A 27,070-nucleotide genomic window follows, 5' to 3' on the forward strand; every position below is an offset into this window, starting at 1 on the left:
TGCACCTGTGTAATGATCATGCTGTTTAATCAGCTTTGTTTAATTAGCTTCTTGATATACCACACTTGTCAGTTGGATCGATTATCTTGGCAAAGTTTAAATGCTTTGTAAATTTGTGAACAAATTAGTGAACAAAATTTGAGAAAAATAAGCTTTTGTGCTTCTGCAAAATTTCTGGAATCTTTCATTTCAGCTCATGAAACATGGGACCAACATTTAAATGTTGCGCTTATATTTTTGTTCAGTATACATCAGCTCTGGTACGAGAGTTGGTGTTCAAACCCATCCTGTGTTAACCAGTAGATTCAACATTGGGACTTTTCTTTGTTCTATATTGCACCACACTGACACTGACACACACGCACGCACACACACGCACACACACACGGTCTGATTTGAGGCAAAGCCCTCAAGCATGTGCAAGGCGTGTGCACTCTGTTTGCACGACCACGCACCATTGCAAACTGTGATTGATGTACTGCAGACGCATTAACAGACAGCCCAGTCTTTTGACCTTCAAATCACCTACCTCGCCATCCCCCTATTTCTGTTCCTGACTTGGTATGTTCTGGCTAGAACCTGATTTGTGTGGTGTCGGAATGGGTCACTGAGCTTGGGGGCTTGGGGGCTGGGGCGGGGGGTTAGGGTTTAACAAGCCCCCATGCAGATGATATACCACACTGTATGCTCTGCTCGTGTCTGTGAGGAGAGAGGGAAAGGGTGAGAGGCTCATTGTGAGAGAACGGCGGAATAGCACAAGGCATAAAAATGTGTACTGGGAGAGGGACACTACATGGAAAAAGGGAGAGCAGATGGCTAACAGAGACATTTAAAAAGAGGAAGACTGAGAGAAATGTATATCACAGTGTCCAGCTGCTCTCTTGTCACTGAGAATAACGATCACTCTCTTTTCATGTTTTTCCCCTTGTTGTAATGGTTCCCTTCTCATACTTTGCTTCTATCCCCCTCTCTCTCTCCCTCTCCCTCTCTCTCTCCCCCTCTCTCTCTCTCTCTCTCTCTCCCTCTCTCTCTCTCTCTGGTGGATGCTCAACCTGTCTCTATTTCTATCATGCTTTCTCCTGGACTTACATGTCTCTCTCTTTTGACCTTTCTCCATCTTTCACATTTTGTTATCTCTTTGTTATCTCTGTCTCATTTTTGTTATCTCTTTCTCTTACTCTCTCTCTCTCTGTTTCCCACTCTCTTAAAGAACCAGTGCAGTCAACCGTGATTTTCCTTGTTTAAAAAATTATATTTCCACACAATGAGGTTGGAATAATATTGTGAACATTATGATAATGCCCTTTAAGTGTAAGAGGTGTTTGAATAGACCAATAAGATAACATCTCTACCAATAACAGCTATTTTTCAGTTTTCCTACTCCATACACCACTCCCAGACAATCCTAGCTAAATTCTTGCTTGAGAAATTGCTCTTTGCTAAGAAGCTATTTTTGTTTCTCTTTGACCATTTTAATTGAAAGCAATCCCCAGTACGGCACTTAATTGTTACCCAGTAATGATTTGATATGGCGATTAAAAACAGCTGCATTGAGCCTTTAAGGCTCTGATTTGTGGACTCTGTCTCACGATGAGATGGAATCGCTGTTCCATCTCATACATAGTGAGGCTTGGGACACAGGCTCTGTGCACCGCATAGTAATTACATGTGTTTAATGTCTCTAATGAGATCATTGTGCAACTGTTGTCTTTCTAACATAACATCTGTATTTATTATTATGCATCCTTGATAATAAAAAGTAGAATGAGGCATTGCAATTAAGATAAACAAACCTTCATATCATAAAAAGCAGCATTAAAATGAATGGTACATGTTTTTACAACGTCATCCTTACTTAATTCCAACAGCTGCTATAATAGCACTATTGTTCTGACTTCATATGCCAAGGACTTGCCCGTGACATTTTTAATCAGTGATTCAGCTCCCTTTTGACGAAAGCAGATGAAGCGTACAGCTGCAGGGTTTATTACAAAACATAGACCTACACATGTCTCAAGTAAAGACTCCCTTGGAACCTTATATTGCCCATCCACATGCTCTCACACACAGTATGATACAAAGGTACACAGATAGAATACTACATGAATTCACACTTAATTAAACACTCCATGCATGTGGCAAAAACATGCACTCTCACAAACACACAGGCACACACATGGCACACACACTATGACACACAGGGACGTCACCCTTTACCATGCTTGACATTTCACCCATTTTGCACCCACCACATGTAAGCTGTCCAATGACATTTAAGCAGCACTGCAGCAGAGAGCGAGGACAGAGAGAACGAGGGAGAGGGGGGTCGAATGGGTTTCCAGGGGTCTCTTTTCCAGAACACTGACCAATAGCTCTATAAATTCTGTCCCCCTAACCCTCCTGCATGGTCTTCCATACCAGTTTCTATTACCTCTGCCACTCTTCATTCTTTGCTCTTTATTTCTATTTTCTTTCCAATTGTACTCCCTTAGTCCCTCTTTGTTTCTCACCTTCTTCTGCCACCTCACAAGCCCTCTCCCTTTCATCTCTCTGTCTCCCCGTATCCCTCGTGGTCTGTCAGAGCAACGTTTCTCCATCTCTTTATGTTGATCTCACTTTCTTTGTTCCCTCTCTCTCATCCTCCCTATCTGTCTCCCCACCCTCCTCTGTGTTCGGATGAATGATTGAGAGGCTCCATTCGACGACAGCCGCGGGATTGGAGCGTCAGTCAACAGGAAATTCTCACTCCTCTCTTGCTGTTGTCAGATCACTGGGAGGCCAGGTCCTCTTTGATCCCCCATAATGCTGCCTGATCGTGGTGTCAGCTCCGACTCTCTGCAAACACCTCTCTAGGCACTGTGTGCTAAGATCAATACCACTTCCACGAGGGGGCTTCTCTCCCTGTACCAACTCCTCCGAGCGCTTGCATGGCTCAGAGATTTGAGATCTGAAAATCCACTCTCTGTACACCCTTATCAAAACAGTGGAAGTCTGAGTAAGCACACTGTAGTTTAACACTGTGCCGAGTGACTGTGTTTGACACTGGCTCTCCGTGTGTCACCAATGACTCTTGTTGTTCTGTCCCATGTGTTTTGACAGGTAGCCCCTCTTAATCACCTTCACCTTGGACAAGACTGTCTGGTAAATACAATCATGGCAATGAATGTACTGCAACACACACTGCAAGCATGGGCACTACCCTTCCGGTTGTGGTTTTGGAGACCTCTCCATCCTCTTCTCTTGACTTAAACCTGGGTTGTCCACAGTCACTTCCTTTGTTCCAGAGCTCTAGTGCTGTAGCAGAGGCTTGTTGACAAATTAAGTCTGTCTCTCACACAGCAGTGCACATGCAGCACTTTGATGAACTCCCTCTGAATGGGTTCTGGAGCAAGCCCTTCCTGTCACTCATTGATGGATGGATGGGTCCTGGACCGTGGTGCTGTACGCTCCAAACATCACTCTCTCTATAACTGGTACTGGGATCGATCATTCTGGGCCTCAGGCACTGAACTATAACCTCCCTGGTGGTGACTGTAGGTGCATCCTCAGTCTAGACGGGACTAGGATCTCATGAAATCGAGAAACAGATACCCATGGTTAAGTCTAAAGGGTCTCTGATCCGGTCAGTCGTCTTAATTAGGGGATGCCAGCTATGACGCTTCGTAAGCAGTGTGCACTGGCTTTTAGTTATGGGATTGCTTCCAATCAGAAATGTTTCAGAACCAGAGATGAACACAGCAGGTATTTAAACAGGAGAGTAGATCTATTAAAGCACACAGTGTGAGTGACCTTCAACGAAACAACTGAATACATTATCTGATCATCTTGGTTCTTCACTAAGTTCTGCTCTCATGTTGGGCCATTAAGTGGTCTCACTTTCTTTTACAATGGGTAACATTATGCCTGACAATGACTCTCAGGCTGGACATGACTCTGTCTAACACAGAACAATTTGTGGTGTTTATTACGGGAACACGCTGTGACCTTGAAATATACACAGTGTACAAAACATTAGGAACACCTGCTCTTTCCATGACATAGACTGACCAGGTGAATCCAGGTGAAAGCTATGATCCCTATTGATGTCACTTGTTAAATCCACTTCACAATCAGTGTAGATGAAGGGGAGGAGACAGGTTAAAAGTGATTTTTAAGCCTTGCGACAATTGAGACATGGATTGTGTATGTGTGCCATTCAGAGGGTGAACGGGCCAGACAAAAGATTTAAGCGCCTTTGAACGGGGTATTGTAGTAGGTGCCGGGAACACCGGTTTGTGTCAAGAACTGCAACAGTTTCCCGTGTGTTTCAAGAATGGTCCACCACCCAAAGGACATCCAGCCAACTTGACTGTGGGAAGCATTGGAGTCAACATGGAACGCTTTTGCCACCTTGTAGAATCCATGCCCCGATGAATTGAGGCTGTTCTGAGTGCAAAAGGAGGGGGAGGGGTGCAACTCAATATGAGTAAGGTGTTCTTAATGTTTTGTACACTCAGCGTATGTTGAGGATTCTGCCGCTTGTTCTTCAGCACACATCCAATCGGAAACACATAACCCCACTGGTAATGATGGGCTTGAGACTTGCAGGGGTTAGGTGGAAACTGTAGACTCCTTTTGGCTCTGGAGGCTCATCTATGAGTGGGTTAGGTCTCATTATGACGGAATAACAGAGCCAGAATGGAGCCACATCCCCACTCAACCGCCCGGAAGCCATAATATCAGTACGGCGGCAGGCTGGCTTATCCCAGTCATTTCATGTATAGCCACACACATCTCTGAGGGGCTCAGCTTCCCCCCTATCAGCTACACACAGACACACTGGGTCGACGAAAAGCCTGCTTCATCCCAATCACCATTACAGCCCTTTTAAGGTCAAGCTAAAACTGTGTCAATTCATAACTGTTGGAGCCCAAAGCTACAGTGGAGAGTGGGGAGGAGGCGGTAAGGTTAAGAGCATGTCCATACTGTGCCTATAGCCCCATATCCATAATTTGTCTATATTGCATCACTTAAGACTCTACAGTGTCATCCGTAGCCCGTAGTGTGAGGTGTCCTTGAGATGACAGAGTGAAAGGACCCCGGGTGTTGGCTCTACGCGATGCAAATCCCCTCAACCACAGCTCAGCGGCAGTGCATTACTGTCAGTCCAAATCCTCAACAGGGCACTGAGAGACGACCCAGCACTGGTCCAGGACCGGCTGCTCCATGCTAATCTACACCTCATTGGCTGAGAGGGTATCCAAATAGAACTGACTTGGGGGCACTGTCTGTCTTAGCTGCACTCCAAAAGCCCTGTGCACATTATAATCCTATTCCCCTCTCCAACCTTCGTTAAACTGCACAGTCTAGCCTGTTGAGACGTAGCAGAAGCAACCAGCAGTTATAGCCTGCAGATGCCCCTGGGCAGGACTGAAGGGGGAGGAAGGGGGGAGAGATTGAGGGGGAGAGGAGGAGGTCTGTGGCTTTGTAAAGACAGCTGGAGGGGTCAGAAGAAGCTGAGAGAAGCTGTGCTGTGATCAAACACATCTGCCTTGTTTGACACATACGAGAACACACACATGAACACAGCCAGGCAGTCAGTACATCAACTCACAAACACAGTAATGGAAGATGAGGCTTCCGTCATACAAACACTAACAGGCACACTCTGACCGAACAAACACTCACAGACACACTCTGACCGAACAAACACTAACAGACACACTCTGACCGAACAAACACTCACAGACACACTCTGACCGAACAAACACTCACAGACACACTCTGACCGAACAAACACTAACAGACACACTCTGACTGAACAAACACTCACAGACACACTCTGACAGAACAAACACTCACAGACACACTCTGACCGAACAAACACTCACAGACACACTCTGACCGAACAAACACTAACAGACACACTCTGACCGAACAAACACTCACAGACACACTCTGACAGAACAAACACTAACAGACACACTTTGACAGAACAAACACTCACAGACACACTCTGACAGAACAAACACTCACAGACACACTCTGACCGAACAAACACTCACAGACACACTCTGACCGAACAAACACTAACAGACACACTCTGACCGAACAAACACTCACAGACACACTCTGACCGAACAAACACTAACAGACACACTCTGACCGAACAAACACTAACAGACACACTCTGACCGAACAAACACTCACAGACACACTCTGACCGAACAAACACCAACAGACACACTCTGACAGAACAAACACCAACAGACACACTCTGGCAGAACAAACACCAACAGACACACTTTGACAGAACAAACACTAACAGACACACTCTGACAGAACAAACACTAGCAGACACACTCTGACAGAACAAACACTAACAGACACACTCTGACAGAACAAACACTAACAGACACACTCTGACAGAACCATCACTGACACACTCACTAACAGACACACTCAATACAGTTAAAGTCAGAAGTTTACGTACAGCTTAGCCAAATACAAACTCAGTTTTTCACAATTCCTGACATTTAATCCTAGTAAAAATTCCCTGTCTTAGGTCAGTTAGGATCACCACTTTATTTTAAGAATGTGAAATGTAAGAATAATAGTAGAGAATGATTTAATTCAGCTTTTATTTCCTTCATCACATTCCCAGTGGGTCAGAAGTTAACATACACTCTATTAGTATTTGGTAGCATTGCCTTTAAATTGTTTAACTTGGGTCAAACGTTTCAGGTAGCCTTCCACAAGTTTCCCACAGTAAGTAGGGTGAATTTTGGCCCATTCCTCCTGGCAGAGCTGGTGTAACTGAGTCAGGTTTGTAGGCCTCCTTGCTCCCACACGCTTTTTCAGTTCTGCCCACAAATGTTCTATAGGATTTAGGTTAGGGCTTTGTGATGGACACTCCAATACCTTGACTGTGATGTCAATATATTCACATAATTTTCCTTCCTCATGTTGCCATCTATTTTGTAAAGTGCACCAGTCCCTGCTGCAGCAAAGCACCCTCACAATTGGGATGGTGTTCTTCGGCTTGCAAGCCTCCCCCTTTTTCCTCCACATAACGATGGTCATTATCCCAAACAGTTCTATTTTTGTTTCATCACACCAAAAAGTACATTCTTTGTCTCAATGTGCAGTTGCAAACCGTAGTCTGGCTTTTCAATGGTGGTTTTAGAGCAGTGGCTTCTTCCTTGCTGAGCGGCCTTTCAGGTTATGTCGATATAGGACTCGTTTTACTGTGGATATAGATACTTTTCTACCGGTTTCCTCCAGCATCTTCACAAGGTCCTTTGCTGTTGTTCTGGGATTGATTTGCACTTTTCGCCCCAAACTACGTTTATCTCTAGGACAACGCGTCTCCTTCCTGAGCAGTATGATGGCTGCTGACGGTACCTTCAGGGGTTTGGCTCCCAAGGACTTGCCAAAACTATAGTTTGTTATTAACAAGAAATGTGTGGAGTGGTTGAAAAATGAGTTTTAGTGACTCTAACCTAAGTGTATGTAAACTTCCGACTTCAACTGTATATAGAAATTAACATGCACATACAACCCCGCCTTTCACTTAACACCCCCTCCTCCTATCACAATTCCCTTGTTTTCTTGTTTTGATTTCAATGTCCCACTGATGCTATCGCTCTCCCCCTCACAGACTGCCTCTGCAACATGTAAATGACACACGCTCCACAAATGCAGATCCCCCTTATCTATAAAGAGAGCAGGAGCAGTGCCAATATAGAACTTGCACACAGTCCGCCCAGCCAAGATGATTCACCGCAGGGGTATTTTCCTCTGAACGTGTTTGTTTAGATAACGGTTAGCCACTGTATGAGCAGGATCAACTTCATCATCACTACAGTATCAGCGTCATCAGGGACATCGTCTTCATCATGTTCAATAACAGTCGTGCAACTGGCGTTATTGGCAAAACATTAACAAATGATGAATGTTGAGATCGGTCTGTTGAAGCATATAGTAAAGCTTAAATAATTCATGTTGCAGTTCTAAGGAGTTTAGACCAGCCAGCCTATTGCTTTGTAATGAATCATTAGCTCTGTCCATGGTGCTCGAACACAGCTCACAGACAGCAGAAACAAGTGGGATTAGGATAGGCTAGCCCTTGTGCTCTCTCAATCACTCTCTCTTTCCATCTGTTAGCCTCTCACTTCCTGCTTTCAGTCCCTCTGTTTCTGTCCTTACCCAATTTCCTCTCGTTCTCTTCATGTTCTCGTCTTTCTCTCTATTCCCCAAAATCGATATAAAATGTCAGTCTCTTTATTTGTTATTCTGTCTCTAATCTCTTTCCCTCCGTTGTTTCACAGAGGAACACGCACGGGCTGTTCACTGGGAGATGTTTGACCCTCAGGGCAGCTCTCCACACAGAGCAGCTCTGTCCAGCTGTCCCACTCACTGCCATGAGAATGCTCTCATACCACACACACACACACACACACACACACACACACACACACACACACACACACACACACACACACACACACACACACACACACACACACACACACACACACACACACACACACACACATTCAAATAAGCCTATAGTACATCTAATACATGCCAAACACACTCTAACATAAACACACTCACAGGAACACACAATTCCAAAAGGAAAACTCAATTCCATCACAACTCATGTAGATACTTATACACTGTAATCACCAGCTTATAGCCACTCACTGACAAGAATAATACACACATGCACAAACGTTATAATTCTCTACCAACGTTGGCCTCACATATGGTACATACTGAGCTGTTCAGGGAACAGTCTCAACACTCCGCACAGAATATTCAGTTGTTATTGCAAAGGCACTCGAGCACACTTGCACACACTTATACACACTTATACACACTTATACACACATACACACACACACACACACACACACACACACACACACACACACACACACATACACACACACACACACACACATACTGAACACACACATACACATCCTCACACTCTCAGACACTGATCTAGATGCAGCCTTAACCAGATCAAGTCAGATAAAGCACTGAGATTACAGGGCAGAGCAGTATGGGGTGGAATAACAATAATGAAAACATGTGCAGAGCCAGAGTTTTACACTCTCATCCACCTCAGTAGACTAGGCAGCACCTGTAGGTCCTCTCTTTAATGTTCATCATGACACAATGTCACACCCCAGTCAATGTCCTTCTTTCATGTGGTATTATTTTATTCGTTTTTTTTACCCATATCTTTCTGGGAATTCCTCAATGGATATGTCATCCCATCATTACTGTCTCTCTCATCTCATCTGCATTTATGTTTTTACCCTTATCTATTACAACCCCTACGTTCCCTCATTTCCATCCCATACTTTCACCTTGTCACTCCTATCTTGCCCTCTCCTTTGATATTTGTTCCAGAAATCCATAACCCCCTCTTATCTCCCCTTGCCAACTCCTCCTTCCCTTTCTTCCACCTCTTCCTCTTCCATCCTCTGCACTCCATCTCCCTACTTCTACCTGCCCCCTTTTCTCACACACATGCTCTCTGTCCCCATCCATCTCTGTCTCTCTCTCTCTCTCTCTCTCTCTCTCTCTCTCTCTCTCTCACTTTCTCTCAAATGAGCCATTTCTCTCATCTTGCTCCATCTCCCCCTCCCTTTCTCTCTCTCTCTCTGGTATGTGGTTCTTCATGAAGGTCATGCGGGTGGTGGCAGGTTGTGGTTGTGTGGCCAGCGGGGACACCATGCTGAGAGCTGGGGGGGGGGCACACAGACGGGTCTCTCAGGCCTCCACCGATAATAACCACTTAAGTAAAGACTCATTTAATGGTCAACGCTAATCAGAGACAGGAGAAAGGAAGGAGAGATGGGGAGTGAGTGTTGTTTGGCAAAATAATTAAGAGGAGTAGAGATGAGAGAAGGTGGAGACTGATGGGTGTAGGTTGGCATGAACGTGACAGAGAAAGGAATTGTTGCAATAGAGTGAAGATGAAAGCAAAGTGTGTGTGTGTGTGTGTGTGTGTGTGTGTGTGTGTGTGTGTGTGTGTGTGTGTGTGTGTGTGTGTGTGTGTGTGTGTGTGTGTGCTGGAGAGGAATGGGGTTCAGAGGGATTTAAGGGGATCTAATTAGTAAACAGATGAACTGCGTGGTGCTATATCAACAGGTTCCGGACCAGAAAAAAGATAATTACACCTTCATTAAAGATGACCAGCCTGTCCCTGCACTTACGCTCAGCCATGGAGAGAGACAGCAGGGTTTTCTATGGAATTGAGCCTTCCTCCTAGCTTAATAACAAGTGTCTGCATGTGTGCGCGTCAAATCAAATTTGATTTGTTACATACTTCGTATACAACAGGTGTAGACCAACAGTGAAACGCTTACTTACGGGCAAAAATTTAAAAATAATAACACAAGGAATAAATACACAATAAGTAATGATACCATTGCTATATACACAGGGTACCAGTACCGTGTGTGTGCATCTAAAATACAGTCGTGGCCAAAAGTTTTGAGAACGACACAAATATTAATTTTCACAAAGTCTGCTGCCTCAGTTTGTATGATGGCAATTTGCATATACTCCAGAATGTTATGAAGTGTGATCAGATGAATTGCAATTAATTGCAAAGTCCCTCTTTGCCATGCAAATGAACTGAATCCCCCAAAAACATTTCCAATGCATTTCAGCCCTGCCACAAAAGGACCAGTGATTTTCTCGTTAACACAGGTGTGAGTGTTGACAAGGACAAGGCTGGAGATCACTCTGCCATGCTGAATGAGTTTGAATAACAGACTTTAAGCTTCAAAAGGAGGGTGGTGCTTGGAATCATTGTTCTTCCTCTGTCAACCATGGTTACCTACAAGGAAACACGTGCCGTCATCATTGCTTTGCACAAAAAGGGCTTCACAGGCAAGGATATTGCTGCCAGTAATATTGCACCTAAATCAACCAGTTATCGGATCATCAAGAACTTCAAGTAGAGCGGTTCAATTGTTGTGAAGAAGGCTTCATGGTGCCCAAGAAAGTCCAGCAAGTGCCAGGACCGTCTCCTAAACTTGATTCAGCTGCGGGATCGGGGCACCACCAGTACAGAGCTTGCTCAGGAATGGCAGCAGGCAGGTGTGAGTGCATCTGCACGCACAGTGAGGCGAAGACTTTTGTAGGATGGCCTGGTGTCAAGAAGGGCAGCAAAGAAGCCACTTCTCTCCAGGAAAAACATCAGGTTCAGGCTGATATTCTGCAGGAGGTACAGGGATTGGACTGCTGAGGACTGGGGTAAAGTCATTTTCTCTGATGAATCCCCTTCCCGATTGTTTGGGGCATCCGGAAAAAAGCTTGTCCGGAGAAGACAAGGTGAGTGCTACCAGCAGTCCTGTTTCATGCCAACAGTAAAGCATCATGAGACCATTCATGTGTGGGGTTACTTCTCAGCCAAGGGAGTGGGCTCACTCACAATTTTGCCTAAATATGAATAAAGAATGGTACCAACACATCCTCTGAGAGCAACTTCTCCCAACCATCCAGGAACAGTTTGGTGACGAACAATGCCTTTTCAAGCATGAGGCAAAAGGCAAAAGTGATAACTAAGTGGCTCGGGGAACAAAACATAGATATTTTGGGTCCATGGCCAGGAAATTCCTCAGACCTTAATCCCATTGAGAACTTGTGGTCAATCTTCAAGAGGCGGGTGGACAAACAAAAACCCACAAATCCTGACAAACTCCAAGAATTGATTATGCAAGAATGGGCTGCCATCAGTCAGGATTTGGCCCAGAAGTTAATTGACAGCATGCCAGGGCGGATTGCAGAGGTCTTGAAAAAGAAGGATCAACACTGCAACTATTGACTCTTTACATCAACTTCATGTAATTGTCAATAAAAGCCTTTGACACATATGAAATGCTTGTAATTATACTTCAGTTTTCAATAGTAACATCTGACAAAAATATCTAAAGACACTGAAGCAGCAAACTTTGTGGAAATTAACATTTGTGTCATTCTCAAAACTTTTGGCCACGACTGAATAATCCTCAATTCTGACTGCCAGAGTCTGAAATAGTCTGTTGTACCCTATTCAGAGTTAGTAGTGTCCTCATTAGTACATTGAGCACTAAAAGAGCCCTCGTGAGAGTGCTTGCGAAGCGTTGCTGGATCAGTATCCGATATGCTTAATAACACTGAGAGACATCTCCTGTAATAACCCATGTGCTCCCAAAGAAACAGGCTTACCATTGTTGCTGCGCAGTGACCTGCCAGAGATCCCATTGGTCCCTATGGGGTGGTGACCCCCGGCCCCGCCCACTCCGCCCACCTCTCCGGGCTGCTTCAACAACTCTGTCAAGGCCCTGCAGAGAGAAAGACAAGTGTTAGGTTAAAGATCACCCGTCAGTAAGACGAGAGAACATTGTGTCAAATTGATTGAGATCACCATAGAATTAAACTCCTTCTACAACATCAAATCAAATGGAAGTGTGCTGCCATCATGTCCTAATCTGTGTGATTTGATCACAATGTAAGCCCTCTTATATGTGATGTCCATTGGTGTGTAAAACAAACTCTTTAATCATAGTGTAGTATAGTACTGACCGCTGGAACTTTTCAAAGAAATCGGTTGAATTGAAATGGTACATGCCTGCTGACAGCTTAGCTGGCTAGACATGAGCCCCGGTCAGTACTGTTGTGATAGGAAAAAGGGTTAATATGTAGATCATGCTGACAGACTGAATGACAGCAGGGATAGACAAGGACTAAGTCCCGAGGCCATGCTGAAATACTGTCCCTCTGTTTTTCATGCTTTTCTTTTCACTTGTTGGGTTTCTTTCCAAAATGCCCTCCAGTCACCCATTCAGCAGTACACAAACAAACACTCTACTCCTTAACTCATTACCACCAGTTAGTTTCTGTCTGTCTGGCTAGTCTTTCTCACTCATACCCTCTGTTTCATCCGCCTCCTGCTTGGCTAAAGCATTTCTCTCTCTTTCTCATCCTCTCTCTGTTTTCTTTCTCTTGGGCGTTGCTGAGGGTGCTGTTATTGTGGAGTGCTGGTTGTTCCACCTTCTCAACACAGCTGTCAGCTCTCTGAACCCGTATTCTAACCTCCCAGGACTGTCACATCTCCTAGCTAATGTAAAGATGTAAAGGGATGATGTGATTTGATGTGAGAACATTGCAAGACTTTTAAGAAAAATTCCCAGAGCCCCCTCTTAGGCTCAGACATTACAAGGGCAAGGAAATGTTTAAACCACGATGGCAGCCAAGTGCCCTGGCGAATCCCATGCACAGATACATTCCCATGCACAGCCAATCGTGAACTTTCTTTTTTATCATAAGAACCTGTGAAAAGTGTTGGACAAGCCAGTGTTCCTCAAACACAATTCTCAGGGTTGACAGAACTACAGTATTTCTCTGGGTGTTGTTTCAAACATTACAAAGGAATGTTACAAAGGAAATTGTGTTAGATAGCTCTTCCAATTCTACTGCAGTGGTCAAATGTCAGCTACTTAGAAAAAAGGTCAGATTTAGAAAATGTGATTTTATGGCTTTGTACATTTTAAAAAGCCTTCGTAGATTGTCACTGAAGATGTTCATTCTCTCTCTCTCTCTCTCTCTCTCTCTCTCTCTCTCTCTCACTCTCACTCTGTGCCACTTCGTTAAGAGAGGGGGCAACATTGTCTTCCAGATTCTATACATTACAGGGGTTATCTTGAGGTTGAGTCAGATAGGGCCACAGATGAGAGATTCATTTGCAGTGTAATTACTTAAAATGGATTGTGTGCTGTAATACAAGAAAGGAAATGAATCGATTAATGAATTAAAGATAACCATAAAGTTTGGTGCTCCCTCATCAGCAGTAGTGTGTCAGCAGAAAGGAGAAAAGTTAAGTTGGGAAAGTTTAAGTTCGACCTGAGGGGTTTTACTGTATGAGGCAAGATCCCGGAAATTCTTGAGTCATAACATTGCTATTTCCTCCATATGCTGGTTGGCCGGTCCTGATGATGATGACTTCTGTAGTACTGCAGTGTCTGAGGTTTCCACAGGGTTGACTTGTCAGTTGCTATGAGGGACATTTGAAGGGAACGAACACGTGAAAACATCGACAGGTGGAAACTCAGCACTTACTGGGCTGGTAAAATTCATAATGGTTACAAATCGAAACAGCTTAAAGCCTCTGTGCAAATGTGTTTTTGGCGCACCAATTAAATATGGATGGTAATTACATCAAATGGATTTCACAATCTATCCATCATCTTCTCAACCAAGCGCAAATCTTGGCCGTGCGCAATCATTGATTATTCAGTGGTTTATAGAAAGAGATGATCTTAAATCATGTTCACACAGCATGTCAACTTAAGGGGAAACATGTTGCCCTTAATTAAACCATCACAATTCAGTAAAGTAATTATTACGATTGTCTTGTGTTAATTAAAGCCGTATAAGCCTGGAACCATCCTTTTGAAAGTCCCCCAACTAGGTTCTCACACTACGTGAAGCTAATGAAATTGTCTGTGCTGTCCACACATAGAGGGAGCACTACTGAAGCACCTAGAGGTCATGTGACGTGTGAAAACGACTACAACCATTGAAACACAGCTATTCTAGGAGAGGTGAGGCGAGGACTTGTTTACGCCACAGACAACTAGATTGAATGATTGAACAAAGGACATAGACTCAATTATTTAGAACGATTTTACACTGAGTTAAGTTTGTGAGATGCTTCACTCATTGATGGATGCTACAGTGTAGTGCACGCAGGTTTACAGAGTCAAATTAATTAGACTGTAATAATGTCTGAAACTCAAAGCTGGATTCCTCTGGTATTGTTCAAGCATGAATCCAATTATGCTAATGATAACTTCTGTTGTGATTTCAACCATCTGTAGCTAATTGTTTAGTTTCTTGCTGATGCACTACACAAGAACAAAGGCATGAGGCAACGCTACTTCGATTCCTTTTCTTAGATCAATTATATTAAATTATAAACGGCTCTGGGATGGGCATGAAGGTCCTGTTACTCTGAGAATTTATCATCACCCTAGTGGAGGCAGTGGAGGTTCAGGTTGGAGTTGAGGCCTGCCTATCTCCTCCGCACTCCCTGTGGATGGTAAGGGTGATGCCTGCCTTCCCATCTCCTCCACACTCCCTGTGGATGGTAAGGGTGAGGCCTTCCCATCTCCTCCACACTCCCTGTGAGTGGTAAGGGTGAGGCCTTCCCATCTCCTCCGCACTCCCTGTGAGTGATAAGGGTGAGGCCTTCCCATCTCCTCCGCACTCCCTGTGGGTGGTAAGGGTGAGGCCTGCCTATCTCCTCCGCACTCCCTGTGGATGGTAAGGGTGATGCCTGCCTATCTCCTCCGCACTCCCTGTGGATGGTAAGTGTGAGGCCTTCAAATCTCCTCCGCACTCCCTGTGAGTGGTAAGGGTGAGGCCTGCCTATCTCCTCCGCACTCCCTGTGAGTGGTAAGGGTGAGGCCTGCCCATCTCCTCCGCACTCCCTGTGAGTGGTAAGGGTGAGGCCTGCCTATCTCCTCCGCACTCCCTGTGGATGGTAAGGGTGAGGCCTGCCTATCTCCTCCGCACTCCCTGTGGGTGGTAAGGGTGAGGCCTCTATCTCCTCCGCACTCCCTGTGAGTGGTAAGGGTGAGGCCTGCCTATCTCCTCCGCACTCCTGTGAGTGGTAAGGGTGAGGCCTGCCTATCTCCTCCGCACTCCCTGTGAGTGGTAAGGGTGAGGCCTGCCTATCTCCTCCGCACTCCCTGTGAGTGGTAAGGGTGAGGCCTGCCTATCTCCTCCACACTCCCTGTGGGTGGTAAGGGTGAGGCCTGCCTATCTCCTCGGCACTCCCTGTGAGTGGTAAGGGTGAGGCCTTCTCATCTCCTCCACACTCCCTGTGAGTGGTAAGGGTGAGGCCTGCCTATCTCCTCCGCACTCCCTGTGAGTGGTAAGGGTGAAGCCTTCCCATCTCCTCCGCACTCCCTGTGAGTGGTAAGGGTGAGGCCTGCCTATCTCCTCTGCACTCCCTGTGAGTGGTAAGGGTGAGGCCTTCCCATCTCCTCCGCACTCCCTGTGAGTGGTAAGGGTGAGGCCTTCCCATCTCCTCCGCACTCCCTGTGAGTGGTAAGGGTGAGGCCTGCCTATCTCCTCCGCACTCCCTGTGGATGGTAAGGGTGAGGCCTTCTCATCTCCTCCGCACTCCCTGTGAGTGGTAAATGTGAGGCCTGCCTATCTCCTCCGCACTCCCTGTGAGTGGTAAGGGTGAGGCCTTCCCATCTCCTCCGCACTCCCTGTGAGTGGTAAATGTGAGGCCTGCCTATCTCCTCTCCACTCCCCATGGGTGGTAAGGGTGAGGCCTCTATCTCCTCCGCACTCCCTGTGAGTGGTAAGGGTGATGCCTGCCTATCTCCTCTGCACTCCCTGTGGGTGGTAAGGGTGAGGCCTCTATCTCCTCTCCACTCCCTGTGGGTGGTAAGGGTGAGGCCTCTCTATCTCCTCTCCACTCCCTGTGGGTGGTAAGGGTGAGGCCTCTCTATCTCCTCTCCACTCACTGTGAGTGGTAAGGGTGAGGCCTGCCTATCTCCTCCACACTTCCTGTGAGTGGTAAGGGTGAGGCCTCCACACTTCCTGTGGTGGTAAGGGTGAGGCCTGCCTATCTCCTCCGCACTCCCTGTGAGTGGTAAGGGTGAGGCCTGCTCCCTCTCCTCCGCACTCCCTGTGAGTGGTAAGGGTGAGGCCTGCCTATCTCCTCCACACTCCCTGTGGGTGGTAAGGGTGAGGCCTGCCTATCTCCTCGGCACTCCCTGTGAGTGGTAAGGGTGAGGCCTTCTCATCTCCTCCACACTCCCTGTGAGTGGTAAGGGTGAGGCCTTCTCATCTCCTCCACACTCCCTGTGAGTGGTAAGGGTGAGGCCTGCCTATCTCCTCCGCACTCCCTGTGAGTGGTAAGGGTGAAGCCTTCCCATCTCCTCCGCACTCCCTGTGAGTGGTAAGGGTGAGGCCTGCCTATCTCCTCTGCACTCCCTGTGAGTGGTAAGGGTGAGGCCTTCCCATCTCCTCCGCACTCCCTGTGAGTGGTAAGGGTGAGGCCTTCCCATCTCCTCCGCACTCCCTGTGAGTGGTAAGGGTGAGGCCTGCCTATCTCCTCCGCACTCCCTGTGGATGGTAAGGGTGAGGCCTTCTCATCTCCTCCGCACTCCCTGTGAGTGGTAAATGTGAGGCCTGCCTATCTCCTCCGCACTCCCTGTGAGTGGTAAGGGTGAGGCCTTCCCATCTCCTCCGCACTCCCTGTGAGTGGTAAATGTGAGGCCTGCCTATCTCCTCCGCACTCCCTGTGGATGGTAAGGATGAGACCTCCCTAACTCCTCTCCACTCCCCATGGGTGGTAAGGGTGAGGCCTCTATCTCCTCCGCACTCCCTGTGAGTGGTAAGGGTGATGCCTGCCTATCTCCTCTGCACTCCCTGTGGGTGGTAAGGGTGAGGCCTCTATCTCCTCTCCACTCCCTGTGGGTGGTAAGGGTGAGGCCTCTCTATCTCCTCTCCACTCCCTGTGGGTGGTAAGGGTGAGGCCTCTCTATCTCCTCTCCACTCCCTGTGGGTGGTAAGGCCACAATCAAAGTGAGTGGTGTTGTGTATTAGTTCATTACCACCAGACAGCTGGAGCCCACTGAGCAGAAGAGGCCTGCTGTGACCCCCTGCAGTCCCAGCCAGGAGCCAGGGTGTCTCACTGTTTACCTCCAGCTGCTGTCCACTACTGTACAGTACAGTAAAATAGAATATAATTCAGATTTAATATTTTTGTTTATTGTCCTTTGAAGGCGTAAATTACAGAACACTTCTGCATGTTTATATCACCTTTACTGTCCACTGCTCCGGGGTCTGTTTGAAATCCTTTGTTCTTGACACTGTAGTGTCTGAATCACCACCACTGTCACACCAGGTTAGTGTGTTTTTATTTGCCTCTACCATCCACCACTAGCTATAGTGTTTGTTAATACACTTTGTCTTATTTCTACGTGGGGTTTTATCTGCGGCACCCCACCTCGTGTTCAGTCCACCGGGGTTATTATGAGGACACCCCACTGAGTCACCCCCAAATCCCACTGAGGGTGTGCTGCCGAGGCTAAGTGTGGGTGGGGAACTTGAGCTACCAGAAAAGTTTCCCAAACAAAAAGATAAAATAAAGCCTCCAGGGCAGAAAACTAATTCTGGACTGCATGGTGCGACAATGGCTTGGTTCACATTGTTTCACTCTCTAAGTGATTTGATTTGATTTGAAGTGCCATCATAGAGCCCAACAGCCAGCCTCACTCACCAGGCGTGAAAGTTTAGTCATTTTGTACACATTCCTCATCTGTAGCTCTGCTCTTTCTTTGTCTTGGTGTTCTAGGCTGACAGAACCAACAGCTCTCCCTGAACCCTGTCTCCCTTGATCAATAATTCAGGCTGTGTCTCCCTGGTGCTCGCTAAGGGAGGTATGTAGTAGCAGAATTGACACCCTGTGTTTTGGGTACTGAGTCTCCCGCCCCCGGTGCTCAGAGTCAAGTACCCTCTCACCCAGGGAGGCTGACGCTATAGCTACCACTGCCAGATAGTGAGCCCCAGCAGTGTTAGTGCCTGCAGCTGCCTGCCACTGTCTCCCCTACTTTGGTATTGGACGCGACAGCTGCCAAATAGTGCCTCTTAGCATGGCTGTGTGACTATGCCAGGGTATGTTTATGTTTGTATTTGGGTGGGTGGGCATGACTGTGCTGTCTGCAGTGGCCTAGTTCCCTTCTGAGGAGTTGTGTGTGTGTGTGTGCACTGTATGTGAAATGTGTATAGTACATGTAGTTGCTGAAGCTACGTCTCCACAACACACACACACACACACCATTTGTTACACTCTTCATCATTCCTAGGATGAAAAGTAATTCCAGCACCTCATTCACATTCAACCATTGGCTAGACTGGACTCTGGAGGAGCACCTCTTAGATCAAGCTAGGCTTTGGGCAAAGATGTCTTGGGAGCTAGGGTTGATTATATTCCCTGTATCTTACCAATGTTCCATTCCGGGAATAAATCACTTTTCTCCCAGGTAACCCGGTATTTTCAGCCAAAACCGGAAGTGTTATAAAGCATATAAATAGGCCTATGTCTGGATTTGATTACAATTTGATAGAAAATTCAAGCCTGATTCTACCTGAGCCTGATGAGCCATACATTAAATTAGTTTAATGAGCACTACATTAACGACATTTAATGAGCCCAAAATAAATGTGCCGTTAACCAATACATAGGCCTATGTGATATAGACTACTGCTCATTATGCACGACAAAAAAACATCAAAAGCCCATAGATAGCTAGCTGTATGCTCTCTTGGGTAAAAACTAGCTCCAGTAGGCTAGTCTTTTGGAGTGTGAACTGTATTACTGCACTATATTTTATTATACTGTATTATATGGACTGGAATTACGCACATCATTCAAACCATGATAAAGCAGGGAGAGAACATGCAATTCTGGTGCAGCACATCTGGCCTACAAAGTTACAATTATAGGCTAGTGAAAATAATTTAAATGTCTAAATATAACAGGGCCTATTTGTATAATTAGTAGGCTGACGCATATATGCCATTCATAATATTTCCCCTAATGTTATTAGCCTACTTCCTCTTTCTCTCTCTATTGTTACATCATTCCTTCATCTCTTTCAACAGTTAAATGACATATGTTTAGTTGTCCTTATCGTCATCATTCTAATGACGTGCTTGAATAGTATGGGACTACAATTAAATGCAGAAGTCTTTCACTTCTATTCACAAAGATTGAATGGTTATGGGTCTGAATAAATAACGGCTATAGCCTACTGCCATCGCTCATTCGCTCTTCTTTCAAACTATCCATGAATTCTATTGGCTAGTGTATTTAACACTCAGCTAACAAGAACTTGCGTCCCTCTTCGAACAGTCTATTGGTGTAAGAAATGCAAAAAAATATAACGTCCAGCAAGCTCTTCTAGTATAGCTTTTCCTGCATGGGACTCCAAGAGCTAAGGAGACAGACCAGCGGAGTTCAGGTGTGTGTGTATTGTGCAAGAGACAGAGACTATAAGTTAGAAGCTTATTATGCATAACCCATCATTAATTAGCTAAATAGAAGGCTAATGCTGCATTGAATGTATTACCTGAAAGAGGTAGGCTATATATAGGGCTATATATCAATCTACAACAGGATTATCTATTTTGGATGCAATTTGAATGGAGTTGATGGAGAGAGAATGCGAGAGAGAGTGCTCGCGTGTGCACTGATTTAAAAAGCAATGATATTTGAGTGTTTTAAAACTCTGCAGCTGCAAAACATTTAAAAAAAAATCTTTACAGTAAAAAAATAAGGTGACCCCCGAAAGCCAGCTAGAGATGGGTAAATTAGAAACGTATTCAGTTTTTATACTACTGTAGCATAGACTATGCGGCAGCAAATGAAGGCCTAACTGTCACAAGAAAAAAAGTGACCATGATGAGATGCTAGGTCTACATTGTGAACTGTGCTCAATATTGAGATGGGCTGTCCCAACCCTGAGCGTTGATGATTCATCATGCAGAGGCCGTAGAGAAGCCAGGTTTAGACATCACATATCATTTAAGTTCCATTTCACACATGCTTTTCATAAAAATAACTATTATAATTGACCTGTTTCTCGCAGTTATTTATCCCAGGAAAAGGGAGTGGTTTTGGGCAGTAAATCGTGGTAACCGGGTTCCTGCCATTCAACCCTAATAGGAGCTAATTAATGTCAACCACTGACTCCTACTCAAATGAATGTTGGGTCTTTAGGACACACAGACCCTCTCCCAGGGATACAGTCATCCCATGAGGACACACTAAGGTCCACATGGCCCTAATACTGTCCCTATCTAAGTGACGCCACAGACTGGCCGTCGTCTGACCATCATCCCCATGACAACCTGCCCCAGCACATAGCCTTATCGCTTCCTGACCCATCATCAGCTCTATCACACACATCCATCTCCACTGTATGGACAAGCGATCAATGCCGTCCAGTTCCTATAGAACTGTTCCAGTCCCATACTGGCCGTGTCATGCCTAAGATGTCACTGTATATTACCGACCTGCCACGGGGCTCAGGGTTTTTATGACTTAACAATAGCCTCGTTCCATTCGCCATGTCAATGTAATGGCCTTGTAATAGCCTTCCGGCACGTTAGCGGGCGAGGCTAGCGGACCTGTTTTTGACCGCAGGGACACATGGCATAATGGCTATTTGCTCTGTTGAGTGCTGTGGCTGTTTCCTGTTCCCTGTGTCCGGCCCGCCTGGTCCATCCCCATTTCGTAAATCCCATTTTAAAGCCGATTTTTATCAGTCTCCTGCATGGTATCAGCGCTCCTAAATGCTCTGTGGTGATTTATTACGCCTCCCACAGGGGAATCTCACGTATCTAATTAGTCATACCTCTGTCCTGACCCTCCTGCCATCAATACACAAACATATTCAAAATCCTATTTTCCATAACCCCTTAACCTAACCCGAACATTATCCCTAACGTTAATCCCTAACCCTAAGTTTTGAACCTATCTTTAACCCAAAGCCTAACTTTAACCCCAACCCTAAACCTAACCCTTAAGCTTACAACACACACACACACACACACACACACACACACACACACACACACACACACACACACACACACACACACACACACACACACACACACACACACACACACACAGGTCACTCTATATAAGCTCATAGCTTGCACACACACACACAGATGGGTATACCGCTCACAATACATAAGATCAAAGTATTCCAATGCATGTACAGAGTGAGGATACTCTCAGAATACAGAATGTCACAATGTTTATTCAAATACACCCACCCATATGAGTACACGTTCCTCTAAGCACTTTACCCAAAAGCCAAAATAAACACTTCAATGCTTTTCACGAGCAAGAAAATAATCTCCTCCCCGCAGTGCAGAGTGAAATCAAATTATGTATCTTATGAGCCCACACATTCAGCCTAGCTGAGTGAAGGATGACTCCAACTTTCCGCCATTATTAATGCATGGGGGCTTGAATGGAGCCATGCGTCGTCTGCGGCTGGCCTTGTAGGACCGAAGCCAATGTCCGTCACTTCATGTCAGTCACTGCGCACTGAGTGTACTTTGGTGTTCGATAACGCTTTATTGGAAAATAAGAGGCCTTAGACAGTGATTCACTGACAGCCACGAGCTCGTCTGATTTGTGGATCTACTCAGTGAGCAACAGCAGAACCAACAGAGACAGTGAGGGGTTGAAATATTGTTTCCTGGGGACAAACACTGCCATCCATCTTTTGAGGCTTAAATACAGAAACTGTACAGAGGAATCTATGCTAGGGCACACCCATTATGGCTCTGGTGTGGACACTGTGTTAACTAACCTCCGGACGAGCTTCAATGCCATACAACTCTCCTTCCGTGGCCTCCAACTGCTCTTACATGCAAGTCAAACTAAATGCATGCTCATCAACCGATCGCTGCCCACACCTGCCCGCCCGTCCAGCATCACTACTTTCTGACTTAGAATATGTGGACGACTACAAATACCTAGGTATCTAGTTAGACTGTAAACTCTCCTTCCAGACTCACATTAAGCATCTCCAAACCAAAATGTAATCTAGAATCGGCTTCTTATTTTGCAACAAAGCATCCCTCACTTATGCTGCCAAACAAACGTAAAACTGACCCTCCTACCGATCCTCGACTTCGGCAATGTCATTTACAAAATATCCTCCAACACTCTACTCAACAAATTGGATGCAGTCTATCACATTGCCATCCGTTTTGTCACCAAAGCCCCATATACTACCCACCACTGCAACCTATACGCTCTCGTTGGCTGGCCCTCACTTCATACTCGTCACCAAACCCACTGGCTCCAGGTCATCTACAAGTCTCTGTTAGGTAAAGCCCCACCTTATCTCAGCTCACTGGTCACCATAGCAGCACCCACCCGTAGCACGAGCTCCAGCAGGTATATCTCACTGGTCACCCCCAAAGCCAATTCTTCCTTTGGCCGCCTTTCCTTTCAGTTCTCTGCTGCCAATGACTGGAATGAACTGCAAAAATCCCTGAAGCTGGAGACTCATATCTCCCTCACTAGCTTTAAGCACCAGCTGTCAGAGCAGCTCACAGAACACTGCACCTGTACATAGCCCATCCGACTACCTCATCCCCATACAGTATTTATTTATGTATCTTGCTCCTTTGAACCCCAGTGTCTCTACATGCACATTCATCTTCTGCACATCTACCATTCCAGTGTTTTAATTGCTATATTGTAATTACTTCACCACCATGGCCTATTTATTGCCTTAACTCCCTTATCTTACGTCATTTGCACACACTGTATATATACCTTTTCTACTGTACAAGTGACTGCATGTTTGTTTATTCCATGTGTAACTCTGTGTTGTTGTATGTGTCGAACTGCTGTGCTTTATCTTGGCCAGGTCGCAGTTGTAAATGAGAACTTGTTCTCAACTTGCCTACCTTTTTAAATAAAGGTGAAATAATATTTATTTTTATTTTTAACTGTACTCAGAGATGCAAACAGATTAATGACTTTTAAGGCCTCAATGCAGAAACTGGGTTTAAGCATGGACGATGGTTCCAGTGTGGAGCAGTCATGCACAATCTTCTATTTACCTTCTGTGGACACCAACCCGCTCACACATGCACACACACACACACAAACACATGTGTTCATAATAATTGATTCTGTGTGCACTTCACACAAACATTGGCAATGTACCACTTACAAAAATACACCATCCGTAGACCTATGAAGTCATTAATGCTAATGAATACACACACACACACACACACACACACACAAACACATGTGTTCATAATAATTGATTCTGTGTGCACTTCACACAAACATTGGCAATGTACCACTTACAAAAATACACCATCCGTAGACCTATGAAGTCATTAATGCTAATGAATACACACACACACACACACACACACACACACACACACACACACACACACACACACACACACACACACACACAAACCCACACACACATACACACACACACACACACACACACACACACAAACACATGTGTTCATAATAATTGATTCTGTGTGCACTTCACACAAACATTGGCAATGTACCACTTACAAAAATACACCATCCGTAGACCTATGAAGTCATTAATGCTAATGAATACACACACACACACACACACACACACACACACACACACACACACACACACACACACACACACACACACACACACACACACACACACACACACACACAGATGGGTATACCTCTCACAATACATAAGATCAGAGTATTCCCATGCATGTACAGAGTTAGGATACTCTCAGAATACAGAATGTCATGATTTGTATTCAAATACACCCACCCAAATACCAATATGAGGGGGAGAAGTAGTGTAAGCATACTCTGACAATGTAGGACAATATCCTATTGCGTATTACACTCACATCAAATTGTTGCTTCTCATTTTTCCTAATAGCAAAAACATGCCTTATCTGTACTACTCTTTCTACATGAGTGAAAGTGTATCTACTGGGTGGGTCACATCAATGACTGTAATTTATCAACCTGTCCAACCTTCTCTCTCTCTCTCTCTCTCTCTCTCTCTCTCCACTCTCTCCACACTCTCTCTCTCTCTCTCTCTCTCTCTCTCTCTCTCTCTCTCTCCACACTCTCTCTCTCTCTCCACTCTCTCTCTCTCTCTCTCTCTCTCTCTCTCTCTCCACACTCTCCACTCTCTCTCTCTCTCCACACTCTCTCTCTCTCTCTCTCTCTCTCTCCACACACTCTCTCTCTCTCTCACACTCTCTCTCTCTCTCCACACTCTCTCTCTCTCTCTCTCTCTCTCCACACTCTCTCTCTCCACTCTCTCTCTCTCCCACTCTCTCTCTCTCCCTCTCTCTCTCTCTCTCCACACTCTCTCTCTCTCTCCCACACTCTCTCTCTCTCTCTCCACACTCTCTCTCTCTCTCTCTCTCTCTCCACACTCTCTCTCTCTCTCTCTCTCTCCTCCACACTCTCTCTCTCTCTCTCTCTCCACACTCTCTCTCTCTCTCTCACACTCTCTCTCTCTCTCCACACTCTGGTCTTCCATGCAGTCCTTGAGCTATGTTCACTGACTGTATCGGTATGCTACAGTCATTCAGCAATTAAATTGAGTATCCGTCCTCTGTGTGACTCCATTCCCCTCATAGTGACTGATTGGCATGGCAATAATATTCATGCCTTGACAAATGAGTTTAAAGAGACAATAACAGAACGCCACAGGAGAGAAAATGTAGCCATGAAAAATGAACATCCACCAGTAACCTCTGATAAAATGCCAATTAACCTCTATCTCCTTCTATAGTTAATCTCCACGTTCCCACAGACCCTCCCTCTCTCTCCCTTTCTCATGCTCTCTCTCTCCCTCCTTCCCTGTTACGTGTGCTGTTTAGCTGCGCTCAGCTTCACCTGTCAGCTTGGATCAGGGCTCTGGAGCAGCAACATGACAAACTGGCCTCTGATTCACACACACACACACACACACATGCACACACACACACACACACACACACACGCATACGCACACGCACACACACACATACACACACACACACACACACACACACACACACACACACACACACACACACACACACACACACACACACACACACACACACACACACACACACACACAGAGGACATTCTTGGTCAACGCTCACTCACAGATTTGGCCTTTTACACACAGAAACATACACTGGCTTAAAAGGTTGTTCATTTCTACAGAGGCAAACGGAGACATAGTTTTAGACAGATGTGGAGGCAAACTGTAGCATCTTTAAAGAGTTAGACATACGCGTACCTGCATTCCTACATTTTGCGCACATATTTTGTGTACTGGCATCTACTGTATACTGTAAAACATACATTTAACAAGCAACGCTTAAAGTCAAGATGTGTGAAGGCAGCCGGTACATTTTTTTCTATGGCAGGCATGGCCACTCACAGCCAGGAGATCATAAAGCAATCACGTTAGTGCTTTAAAACGCTAATATACAATATCCTGCCAATGGGGCTGAACCAGCTTTACCGTACTCCCCCACTCACTCTGTCTGTTTGTGTCAAATATCCCAGAGGACACCCCTTCCTCTATATCTCTCTCTCTCTCTCTCTGCCATTCCCTTTTCATCTCCTTGTCCCTCTCTTTCTCACTCCATATCTTTCATATTATCCCTCGTTCTTTCATTTCTTATCCTTTTCTCTCCTTCCTTTCTCTCTGCCTCTCTTCCTCTAAGTGATGACTGTCCCACCTGCTAAGCCGTTGATAATGTATCCCGTCATTAAGGGGATTTATGGCTAGTCCCTCCAGGAGCATGCTGACATCTCCCATTCACAATCAATACTCCTTTATGCAGTCTTCTCGCAGGGCTGTCCCGCTGTTTACCCAAAGACAACTCTGCGTAGCCAGGGTCAGCTCACACATCCTCTCACACCCACACCCAAATATTCAACCAAACAGAAACACACTTACAGACAGCTAAACCAAACTGGGCCGAGGCCAGTCCAGCCAAGCCAGACAGAGTCAATTTGGGCCAACGGTCCCCAAGCTCATAAAGAGGTGGCCAGCCCAGCGTGTCACGGCGGCACAGACAGCACATACACAATTGTCAAGTGCTCTGCGTCACACGGAGCGAGGGATCACGGTTAGAGCAGTGGTTAAATAAAACCGCACCGCTGGCAGAGGAGTAGTTCATATGCTTGGTCTAGTGACCTGCTGTAATGCAGAGCATCCATCTGTTTGCTGAGGAGACCTGGTGTATTTGTATTTTCGGTGTATGTGTGTGTGTGTGTGTGTGTGTGTGTGTGTGTGTGTGTGTGTGTGTGTGTGCGTGGGCTTTAATAATGTGCTTGTGATGACTGTGTACGCAAGTTGTCCAGTGATGTAGTGTTAAGTGTGTTTTTCTTCCTGCGTGTTTTTGTGTTTGCCCCCGTGTCAAACTAAGTGAGCACATCATACACTCATCGCTCTTCAGGGCT

General features: G+C 45.7%; 1 protein-coding gene across 1 annotated transcript in view; it reads right to left on the minus strand.

Moving 5' to 3' along the window:
* Window positions 1-27,070, minus strand: part of LOC115104262 (protein shisa-9-like) — a 91,834-nt gene that overhangs the window by 51,391 nt on the left and 13,373 nt on the right. Inside the window, exon 2 of the mRNA XM_065006530.1 lies at window positions 12,217-12,332. Coding sequence (XP_064862602.1) covers window positions 12,217-12,332 — 116 coding nt within the window. The remainder of the gene's footprint in view (window positions 1-12,216; window positions 12,333-27,070) is intronic.

Source organism: Oncorhynchus nerka, linkage group LG21 (assembly GCF_034236695.1).
Source record: "Oncorhynchus nerka isolate Pitt River linkage group LG21, Oner_Uvic_2.0, whole genome shotgun sequence".
Taxonomy (NCBI): domain Eukaryota; kingdom Metazoa; phylum Chordata; class Actinopteri; order Salmoniformes; family Salmonidae; genus Oncorhynchus; species Oncorhynchus nerka.